Consider the following 10476-nt stretch of genomic DNA (forward strand, 5'->3'; position numbering starts at 1 on the left):
GCAGGGATCGGGGTGGGGGTGGGGTCTGTTTGGGGCCCGCCCACCGGGCCCGACCCGCAAGGTTTCGCGCGGGGAGCCGCAGTCGCCGAGACGTGGGCGGGTCGCCGTGTGGAGGCGGGGGCGACGGGGCCCCGGGTGACCGCGTCTTCCGCCCCGGCGCGCTGAAACTCCGCCCGGATGCGGCTGCGGGTCCCGGTGCACGTCCCCGAGGCTGCGGGGCCCGCGCGGCGTCTAGCCCGGGGACTTCTCGGTGGGTGAAGCGCTGAATTAAGCTGGCGGGGTGGGTCGCCTGCGGGGGTCGCCCTTTGCGTCTGGGCCGAAGTTCCCCCCACTAGCCACCTCCCTTCCCCGGCCCAGGACCCCCTGCGGGCGCGGCCGCTGGGCCACCCCAGGGCCTTGGCACGCGCGCGCCTGGGCGTCCGACGCCGCCGGGGGGCACAGTCCCTCGCGCCTTCACGACCGGTCCGCTCCTTCAGCGTCCACCGCATGGAGTTCCCGCCCCACCTCGCAGGTGTCCGCTCGGACCCCAGGCCTCCACGGCCGGCGCCGCGTTCCCGTCCCGGGTCCGCACGGCGCCTGAGGCGGGGCGGCTGGGCACAGGTGCGGCGGGGCTTTGGGGTCTCCGGAGCGGGTGGGGGGAGCCGCGCCCGGGTCGTGGGGGTGGGCTGTCAGAGGCGGGATGGGGGGGGCACAGGGTCGGGTGTCCTTGCGTTTTAGCCCCCCCTCCCGCCGATGCCCCCCCGAAGTGGGGCATGGCCTCCGAGCGGCAGGTGCAACCGCTTCCGAAAAAACCGGGTAAAGATGCTCCGTCCGATCCGGAACCAAAGGGCGCGATCGCCCGCAGATTCATTGCAGTTGGTGTCTTTCTATGCAGGATTTTAGAAAACTGGAAATTATATAATGACCAACATCCTGCCTGGCGCTTGTCCTAGCGGACTGTTACTTTGTAAATTGGAGGGGGAAACTCCCAGTCAGGCCCAGAGCTAAGACTTCATTGTAGTCCTCAGGTGACTTTCCTGTAGCGGGTTTTACGGGGCCTGTGGGGTCCAGGCAGTGCCCCCGCCCCACCGCCCCAAGCTCATCTTCTGAAGCCTTGAGGACCTTGCTCACCTACCGCTGCTGTATAAAAAAGAGAGAGAGAAAAAAAAACTGTTTAGAGGCAGACTCTCTGTTTAGTGGCTTAAAGTTCGTTGTTTTTGGTAGAGTGCAATATTAAACAGCATGAGAAGGGGCGCTACTGCGGGAGGGCTAGGGAAGTTTGTACATTACAGAAGTCCATTTTCTTTTTAAAGTTTTTTTTTAATTGAAGTCGTTGATTTACAATGTTGTGTTAGTTTCTGGTGTACAGCAGTGATTCAGTTATACACACACATTCTTTTTCAGATTCTTTTCCATTCCATCACAGGTTATTACAAGATATTGGTTGTAGTTCCCTGTGCTATATACAGGTCCTTGCTGTTAAGAAATCCATGTTCAGTGCACATAAATTAGAAAATGAAGAGGAGCCCAAATGCAAACAAAATGTGAAGGACCTGAGATTCTGCTCCCAGAGCTGGCCACAGTTAGTAACTTCGCCTGTGTTCTTCTGAACCATTTGTACTTTTTAAACGGGAACATACTGTGCAGAGGGCTTGTAACTCTGCTCTCACTTAATCTGTGACAAATCTATTTTTGTCAAAGCTTGCAGGGCTACAGTGTCCCATGATGTGACAGGGTTTGTTACAAATTTCTTATCTGACACTTGGCTAGTGTCAGCTTCTTAGTCTTAAAAACAAAGCTTTTGAACATCCTTGTATGTACAATCTTGGGCCTTTGTTGGATTCTTTCTTTTTTTTTTTTTATAAACTTATCCAGTGAACTTTATTTATTTATTTTTTTAAACATCTTTATTGGGGTATAATTGCTTTACAATGGTGTGTTAGTTTCTGCTTCATAACAAAGTGAATCAGCTATACATATACATATGTTCCCATATGTCTTCCCTCTTGCGTCTCCCTCGCTGTTGGATTATTTCTTTAGGATAAATCCCTGGAGGTGGAATTTCTGAATTAGTGTATAAAATTTGTAGACTTTAAGTATATTTTGTCTAAACTGCCCTGCTGACAATTTGAACCAACCTAGATTTCCTCACCAGGCATTTGAGAACATCTTGAGTTGTTTGTTGGAGAACAGGGACTCTTGACCCCAGGCTGACAGGCCCTAGAATTTAAGGGTCTACGGAACTGGATGGGAAAGTTGACATCTTCATTTTCGCTAACCTCCACGCAAACTTCCCTTCGGTGGAGAATGTGCCGTGGTGGTCCTGCCCCCGCCCCCCCCCGTTTCAGAACCAGGCACCCTCCCCGTGGGTCGTGAGCTCTCGCTGCAGGGCTGGCGGAGGCTGGGCCGTTCAGGCCGTGGGAGAGGGGGCTCAGCGCCTGCACGTGACGGAAGTGTCACAGGTGTGCTTCTCGCTACGTGTCGCTGACCTGGTTTCCTTTCAGTCCCACGTGTGCACCCTCTTCTGAAGACAGCTCTAGGCAGGAGTAAAGTTAAGAGTCAACCCTGGCCTCGTGAGCCACCTACTCCGTGCTGGGTGGAAAAGGCTACGTTTCGGTTCTTGTTATTTGTGCTATAATCTGAGAGGGCAATAATTCAGACCTTTGTCACCAGGGGCCTGGGCGGGGAGCAGTGCCCCACGAGCCCTGCGTTCAGCCCTGTCCGCCCTGTTTCCAGGCCGACCTGGAAGGTGGGGTCAGTTTTTCGTTGTCAGATTGGGGCCGCTGACCTTCGGTCTTTCGCAGGATGAGAATTGCTTCTTGTGGAGGCACCTGGAGTCACGGGGGCTGAGAAAGAAGAACGCGGGGTGGAAACACGAGCTGGAACTGGGGAGGGCAGCTGGGGTCTCGGCGGGGCTGGGTGAGCCGGACCTGCTGGGCTCTGGGCCGCTGACCCCCGGCCGCTGCCGGCCTCCATGTGCGATGCCCAGCACAGCCGCGCGGGGCTTCGCCGCAGCCGGGAGCGGGCCTTCTGCTCAGGATCGGCGCTGCGGCCGGTAACCAGTGGTAAGTGCTGCGGTCACGTGCCCGCCCACCATCTGGGCAGAGAGGGCTTGGCCGGCGGTCAGCCGTGGCTATTGCAGGACGTTTCTCGTCCTCACTCCTGGGCCAGGTCTACAGCACACGTTCATTCTCTGATGGGTGGCCGGTCGCACCTCCCAGCCGTCACGACGGGCACTCCCGCTCTGGACGCTCTCGCAGGACTTCCCTGGGGGAACCTCGAGAGCGGAAGTGCTGATGTGTAGGGTGCGCAGGCGCGTAGCTCTCAAGAGGCTGCCACGCCATTTCCGCAAGTGCTCGTACCAGCCGCCCCGTAGCCGTGTCTGGGGGCCTCTGGATCCACACCTTCCAGCAGCTCTGGGTGTTGTCAGACCTGATGGTTTTTGGCAGTGGGGGTGGGTGGTGTGTCCAGCTCCCTGACCACTGGTGAGGTCGACCCCCGTGGTTGGACGTGACCTTGCCTCCCTCCCCGCATTCTCACCTTCTGTAGCCCCTCCCCTCAAGGCCGGCCTTCTAATGAGCTCCGAACAGCAAACCAGCAAACGAGAAGGGGACGAGGTTACAAAAAGACTCGGGCCTCCTCGGGCGCTTTCTCTCAGCCGTTCCAATGCAGACCAGGTGCCGGCTGCGGGCGGCCCCGCGGAGGGGTCTTCCCCAAACAGCTGGCCGGGAGTTGCGCGTGTGGGCTTGGAAGCAGGCGCCCCGGCCTTCGGGTGAGGCCTCGGCCCCTCCTGCCATCGTGACGGCCAACTGCCCAGCACAGCTGCTGCCAGAGTCCCGACCACAGAAGCTTGCGGGCTCGTAGGTGTGTCATTGCTCTGTGCCGCCGGGTGTGCGGTGCCGCGTTACACGGCGCTGGAGGGCTGGTAAGCATCCTCTCTCGTGCTTATCGGCCGTTTGGAAACGCTCTCCTGCGCTGGTGCTTTTGCCCACGTTTCCTATTAAGTTGTAGGAATCCGTTCCCTCTCCTTTGTCACGTCCTACCTGCCTCCTCCAGGTTGTCGCTTTGTCATTTAGTGTGTTAATGTTACAATATGTTATAGTGCGTTTTGATGGCACAAAAGCTCTTAGTTTAGCCAACACAGTCTGTTTTATTTATATTTTCCTTTATGGGGATTGGTTTAAGATATTCTTTTTCAGGAGTTCGCTGCCGGTCCAGTGGTCAGGACTCAGCGCTTTCACTGCTGGGCCCGGGTTCAATCCCTGGTCGGGGAACTGAGATCCTGCAAGCTGTGTGGTGTGGGCAGAAAAAAAAAAAGACACTCTTTTCCTATACCAGGATCAGGAATATATTCTCTTACATTCTCCTCTAAACATAAGGGTTTACACAGCTGCATTTCACAGACAGGCTGCGCAGGTTCAAGCCCTGAACTGTGGCCAGAGGCCGTTTCCCCACTTCATGTGTCTCACACGGGTGACAGCGTCCCTCCGCAAGGGTCCTTGTGAAGATTCATTGAGTTAATATGTGTGAGATGCTCGGTCAGACCCTACCTGCTTCCTAGGAAGTGTTCTGTGGGTGTTGCTAATCGTTATTTGTCTAGAATTGTGAGATCAGGGTCCAGTTTGTTTTCTCTGGTGTGGATAACGGCCATCCTAGCATCAGCGACAGTGGCCTCCCTTTGCCAACGAGCCACAGCCCCACTCTGTCTTGGACCAGAATTCTGCTTGTGTGGAGTCTCTGGGCCTCCGTTCCAATTTGTTTACTTGTTTCTGCGCCGATGCAGCGCGTGACCTGGAATCCTCCTATCTGGACAGGCGCCTGCCCCTTCTCCTCCTTCTTCAAGGAAGTTTCCTGTCTTCTCCCCTTTGGACCTCCATCGGGTGCCCTTTGTTATTAACACGTACCTTGTAGGGATACACTTTGAGACTAAATGTTCTGTTATTTCTAAATTTTCACCCAGCCCGAGTCGACTGTTAGTGTGATCGTGGGCATGGTCGCCAAACGGAGACTTTCTAATTGCATCAGTCATCTGACTTTGTAACAGAAGGAAGTGCTTTCTCCTTTCCCCGTTGAGTGATCGTGGTGGTTGTGTGGCTTCTAACCCTTTGCTATTATTTACTTTCTCTCTCAAACTGCATCCCTCACGCTGGCCCCTGTGTCCTTCTGATAAATCCCCATCACCCTAGGAGCCCTCCCTCTCCTGGCCCAGTTCCTGCCCCAGCCCTGGCATCAGCCGTTCCTCCAAGGAGGCTGGTTCAGCCCAGCAGAGAATGAGGCTTAGGAGCCGGCTGTGCTGCTGGGGGCGTCCCTGCCTCCAGGCCTCCCGGCGGGGGCGGGCAGCGTCCTGCACAGGCGTCCTGCGGCCACCCCTCCTTCCCCGCAGCGCACACCCTTGTCTGCCCCACCTCGCCTGCCTGGGGTGTCGTCTGGAGCCTGCGCGTGTTCTCCGCGCCGCTGGCGCAGTTACTGGCCGGCTTCCTGTCCTTCGCTCTTCAGTGGGATGACGTTCACCCGAGTGGTGGTTTGGTTCGGGCAGTTCTGTCTGTACTGCACGTTAGAGGTTTTAGAGATGTTATTGATTTGATCATTTTTGGTTCCAGAGGGTGTGAATGTTGAAAAGGTGCGTGGCGTTGGCAGGATCTGCGCGTTGTGGATGCTGTAATGGTCTGCAGCCCCTGGCCTGGTGTTCAGCCTCTGCTGTCCATCCTCCTCTCCTCGGCTCTCGACGGCTGCGTTTTCTCACCGTCAGATCTGCACCTGTGGCAGGGAAACTGCAGCGGTGCCGGGTTCAGCGCCTCAGGTCAGGGAGACATGGTGTCTCTGTCTCGTTCCTGGTGGTTCCCACTTTGGTGGCTCCGTGGAGGGGCATCCGCTCGTTTCTCCGGGGGGTAGAGCTGTGATTGACCCTGGTCACCCGTTAATACCTTGCAGGGAAATAGTCGGAGGACACCGTAGTTTCATTCAGCAGTGGGACGTTTCCTCTCTAGTCTTGCCATGCTTTCATCCCGCTGATTTATTCCTGACAGTTTCTTCGTCTGTTTGTCTGCACGACTGCATCCTGTCCATCTGTCCCTCCTGGAGCAGCCAGGAGGCTGCTCCTCCCCCACTGGCAGCCTGCGGGCCAGGTGGTCTCTGATCTTTGATCCTCACCTGTCCTCAGGCTGAGTCGTGGAAGCTTTTCTCCAGGGCGCCTTGCCTCTCCTTCTGGTGGCTGGGCCGTGGATGGGGCCAATTTGGCCCTTGTGGGCTGTGTCCAGAAGCAGGACCCCAGGTCACCTTGGTGGCTGCATCCTTGATGCCCGCCACCTTGAGTTCCCCGTGTGCTTCTGGGGGCCTTCGGAGCCTCCACGTCAAGTCCTGTCCTGAGTCGGATCTTCTTGGGAGCCCGGGGCCCCTGGTAAGATTTCCACTTCTGCCACCCTGGTCTTGATCCCCAGGGACCCTGTTCTGGTGACTCTCAAAGCAGCACGTCCTGCTTGCCGGTGGGCACTCGGCTCCCCCTGCCCCGTCTCCTGCCTTGGCTCAGCTCCCAGGGCACTGAAGGGTGACCAGAAGCTCGGGGCTGCTCAGCTGCTTTCTCCGTCAAAGCCTCTCCTTGGGGCCCTGATTTCTGTCCTCAAGGTCTGTCCCGTGCCTGTTGAATTCCCCAGAGAAGGGTCTTCTGGCGTCCGGCCTGGAGGGCCACCCGCCCTGGTCTCTGCTTTCCCTGCCACCTCAGCCTCCATCACAGCCCAGGGGCCTCGTTCACTGCCTGGTCTCCACGGCTTCTCTGGAGTGGCCCCTCCTTATTCCAGCCCCCCAGCCCCACCCCCGGAGCCGCTGGAGGAGCCCTCCAGGCCTCAGAGCCCCATCGCCTGAGGAAGCAAAAACAAGCAAACAACTAGGAACCCTGGTGTGACCTGGGGAGTCTTGTTGAGAGGGAGCAACACAGGACCATCCGTTCCCAAGTTGATTTCATTTGTTTGTTTGTTTGTTTGGGGGCTGGGCCACGAGGCTTGCGGGGATCTTAGTTCCCGCACCCCAGGCCACTGCGGTGAGAGCGCAGAGTCCCAACCAGTGGACCGCCAGGGAACTCCTGTGATTTCACTTTTTAAGACATTCAAAGCCCTTGTTCTGACTCCAGAGGCATTTGGACTCCTTCCGGAAACTACACACACGGAGGTTGCCGACCCCTCCTGCTGCACGCGAAAGCGGGGGTGGGGGGGGGTCTGCCTGTCCCTTGGCTGTCGCGTCCTCGGTCACCAGGCTGGGTGGGCTGCTTGTGGGCTGTCGATGGTCAGGAAGAGGTCACGCACTGGAGGGAGCCTGAGCATCCGTCCTGGGCTCCCTGGGCCCTGCTCTGGATGCAGTGGACAACAGTGCTGGTCTGTGATGGAGCGCCTGCTGCCTTCCAGTCCAGAACCTGCGGGAGGACACAGAAAGCTCCTGGCGCCACCTGAGACCAGGTCACCAAGGGCAGATGGTCCGGGAGGCTCTGGTCTGAAAAGGCATCTGTCTCCCCAGGTGCTGCCTGGCTCTTCTTCATGTATAAATCCTCAGCTTTCGGAAAATTTGCTCTTAACAGCACTTTTTGTGCTTTTATTTCTAATGACATGTTGTGTCTGGACACACTTAAGTGCACTGGTGGCGCTGTGTCGTGTGTCTCCTTCCGCGACTCGGCCTCAACACTTCCGATGGCTGTAAGGTTTGCCCATCGCCCGTGTGCGGCTTCCCTCTGCCCGCTGGGGGCGTCCATCCCCACCCGCTGCCATCTGCATCCCTGTTGACAGGCGCGTAAGTTCTGTTTGGCTTTTGTTTTGCTGCTGGCAAAAAAGTGCCGCGTTGACCCCATCTGACGGACGCTCTGTCCCCGTGCCATCCCGGCCACGGGCTCTGCTGACTCTTTCTTACGTTCCCTGTCACTTGCGGTGACTCCTGAAAGGTCCCATCCCCACCGTTTTGGTCTGAATCTGTTTGCATCTGTGCTGCCACTTGCTTTCAGCCTGGGACAGTCGGGAGGCACTGGAGCTTCGTGTGCTGGGTGGGCGGGGGTGTGTGTGTGATGCATTCTGCTTCTTCAGAGGCCGCCAACACCCTCCACCCTCGGGGCAGATGGGGCAGAACCTCCAGGGCGGGTAAGGGTACAGCCCAGCACGATGACCTCGGGGGGTCGTGGGTGCCCCGTGGGCGCAGACCCAGCAGAAACACAAGGAACGACCTGCACAGGACGGACGTGGCGGACGGTCCGGTGCCCGGTGTGGTCAGCAGTGGGGATGAGTCCCTTGTGGCTTGTTCATCCAGTGAAATACCACACCGTCACCAGGTGAGCGGCAGCTGTGGAACTGCACGGACCCGTCTTTGTTTCAAAGCAGCTTCTTGTTGAGGAAGGAGAGCGGGCGCCCCAGGGCCTCGGGGCTCAGCGGCGGAGCTCTGGCGTCGGGCCAGAGCTCCTTGAGCTGCAGAGAAGGAGGCGGAGGCCCGGCTGGCGGTGCTGCCTGGGAAGCTGTGAGTTTCCCAGACGGAAACCGAGTGGAGAGAGTCGGGGGAAGCGCCTGCACCTTGCCTCCAGCCTCGTTTTGTGACGAGAGAGAGAAAAGGCGATGGGACCCTCCCCCGGGGCTTCTGGAGCATCACCTCACAAACAGGTTTGCTTTTGGAGCCTCAGCGGTGGCGTCGGGGCTTGTGTGACAAACACCGGGTCAGGGGCTCTGAAGAGAGGGGCTTGGCACCGTCGGTGGGCCTGACGGGGGCTCCCTTGAGAGGCAGAGCCCCCGCGGCCAGTGGGAGCTGTGCCCCGGGGGGGCCCGGCTGCAGGTCTGGGCATCCAGACGGGGTCAGCCAGGGGCCCGGGGGTGGGGCGCCATCTCTCTGCTCTCGGGGATCCCGAGCCACACACGGGCTTTGTTCCTGTGTTTTCCGTCCACCCGCAGCTGGGCCCCTGTTCCCAGCTGGGGGGCAGCACGGGCTCCCCATACCCCCGCTAGGCCACAGCCGGTCCAGCCCACGGAGGTGCAGCTCCCAGCAGGGTGTGGCCCAGAGAGGACGGCGGGACCGGGCTGGGAAGAGGAAGGAGGACGGGGCGTTAGCAGAGATCTGGCCCCGTCAGCGCCCAGAGAGCTCGAAGGGCTCGTGTGTATCGCGGGGGCAGTGGGGGCCCACGGGAGGACCACGTGCATTCGTCGTGGTCTGGGGTGCGTTTGGGGAGCTGCCCTGGTGTCCCGAGGGTCGGGGTGCATGTCAGGCCTGGGTGCCCACCGGGACCTGGTGCTGCTGAGCTTGTGGGGTGACCGAGAGCACTGGGTGGACACGGGGAGCTGGGGGGCTGCTCAGCCAGGAGCCTGGCTTCAGGTGGGGTCAGGGAGTCACAAGTCCGTCTGGGTCACGCATGCCTGGAAGTTAGGTTAAAGCACGACGGGCGCCCCCCGAATGTCAGCATCGGAGGGACGAGGACATAGGCAGCCAGCTTGGCTGCCTAGAGGTGGGGGCAGGGGGCTGGGAACTGCGGTTTGGTGTCACTGAGGAGGAGTGGCCAGGGCTCCTGAGCTGGGCAGGTGGTCGTCACTGGGATGCTGCTTAAAGCCAGAACTGGGATTTCCCTGGCAGTCCAGGGGTTAGGACTCAGCGCTTTCACCACCAAGGGCACGCATTCAATCCCTGGTCGGGGAACTAAGATCCCACAAGCTGCGCGGCGTGGCCAAAAAAATAAATTAAAAAAAAGAAGGGCCGGAACTTGAAGCACTCACCCACCAGCAAACGGGAGAGACCGGGTCGGACTTCGCCTGTGATCTGAGGGAGTGAGGGGTCTCTCTTGAGAGACCGGGTCGGACTTTGCCTGTGACCTTAGGGAGTGAGGGGTCTCTCTTGAGAAGTCGTGGCCACAGGCCTGAGCGCCAAGCAGGTGTGGGTCTGTTGAGGGAGGATCACCCTCTCCTGGGCACCTGCAGAGGCAGTGCCCATGCCCGCTCCAAGGCCCGCCCGCCCTCAAGCCCAGGAAGAGGTCTCCCGGCCCAGGATCTGTGCATGCGAACAGCCCCCTCGAGCCAGCGGGCCGCTGACCCGCTGAGAGGCTGAGGGTCATACTGTCAGGGCTTGGGTGATGAACTGTTGGACCGTGAAAGAGAGGATGCAAAAAAGGAATCGAAAGTTGAGAGAAACAGGCCAGTTTGAAACGGTAACAAATAGAACGCGAAGAACGCAGGGGTTGGAACTCAAAACCTGATGGAGGGACAGAAACTCAGAGTCTCTGACGGGGCAGGTCAACCCTCCCACAAAGGACAACTCAGAACACTGGATGAAATATTAAGAAGTTGGGTGAGGGCGTGGGAGAGCCAGCCTGGTGGGAAGAGCTCCGGGCGAGGGGGCCCCTTCCTCAGCGGCTCTGGTTGGTCCCAGGGTGGGTGGGAAGGTGCAGAGCACTTGTGACAGCTTCTGGGGTGGGGGCGGAGAGCCCAGGCCTCAGCCGAGCTGCGGGAGGGCAGCCTGGAGGGAGGGCAGCCTGGAGGAGGAGCTGGAGGCTGG

At 58.9% G+C, this 10476-nt stretch overlaps 1 protein-coding gene across 11 annotated transcripts in view; it reads left to right on the plus strand.

The window, feature by feature from the left end:
- SLC35E2B (solute carrier family 35 member E2B) overlaps positions 1-10476 on the plus strand; it is a 22868-nt gene that overhangs the window by 1116 nt on the left and 11276 nt on the right. For 2 of the 11 annotated variants that reach the window (XM_024760212.1, XM_024760217.1), the window contains exons 1-2: positions 1909-5779; positions 8282-8603. The exons of 3 other annotated variants lie outside the window; for them this stretch is intronic. In XM_024760212.1, coding sequence (XP_024615980.1) covers positions 5641-5779; positions 8282-8603 — 461 coding nt within the window. In that variant the 5' untranslated portion in view covers positions 1909-5640. Of the gene's footprint in view, positions 1-33; positions 251-1908; positions 5780-8281; positions 8604-10476 lie in introns of those variants that run through there. 6 more of the 11 variants (XM_024760213.1, XM_024760214.1, XM_024760210.1 and 3 more) reach the window with 5 other exon arrangements.

Source organism: Neophocaena asiaeorientalis, unplaced genomic scaffold, assembly GCF_003031525.2.
Source record: "Neophocaena asiaeorientalis asiaeorientalis breed wild unplaced genomic scaffold, Neophocaena_asiaeorientalis_V1.1 scaffold489, whole genome shotgun sequence".
Classification (NCBI taxonomy): domain Eukaryota; kingdom Metazoa; phylum Chordata; class Mammalia; order Artiodactyla; family Phocoenidae; genus Neophocaena; species Neophocaena asiaeorientalis.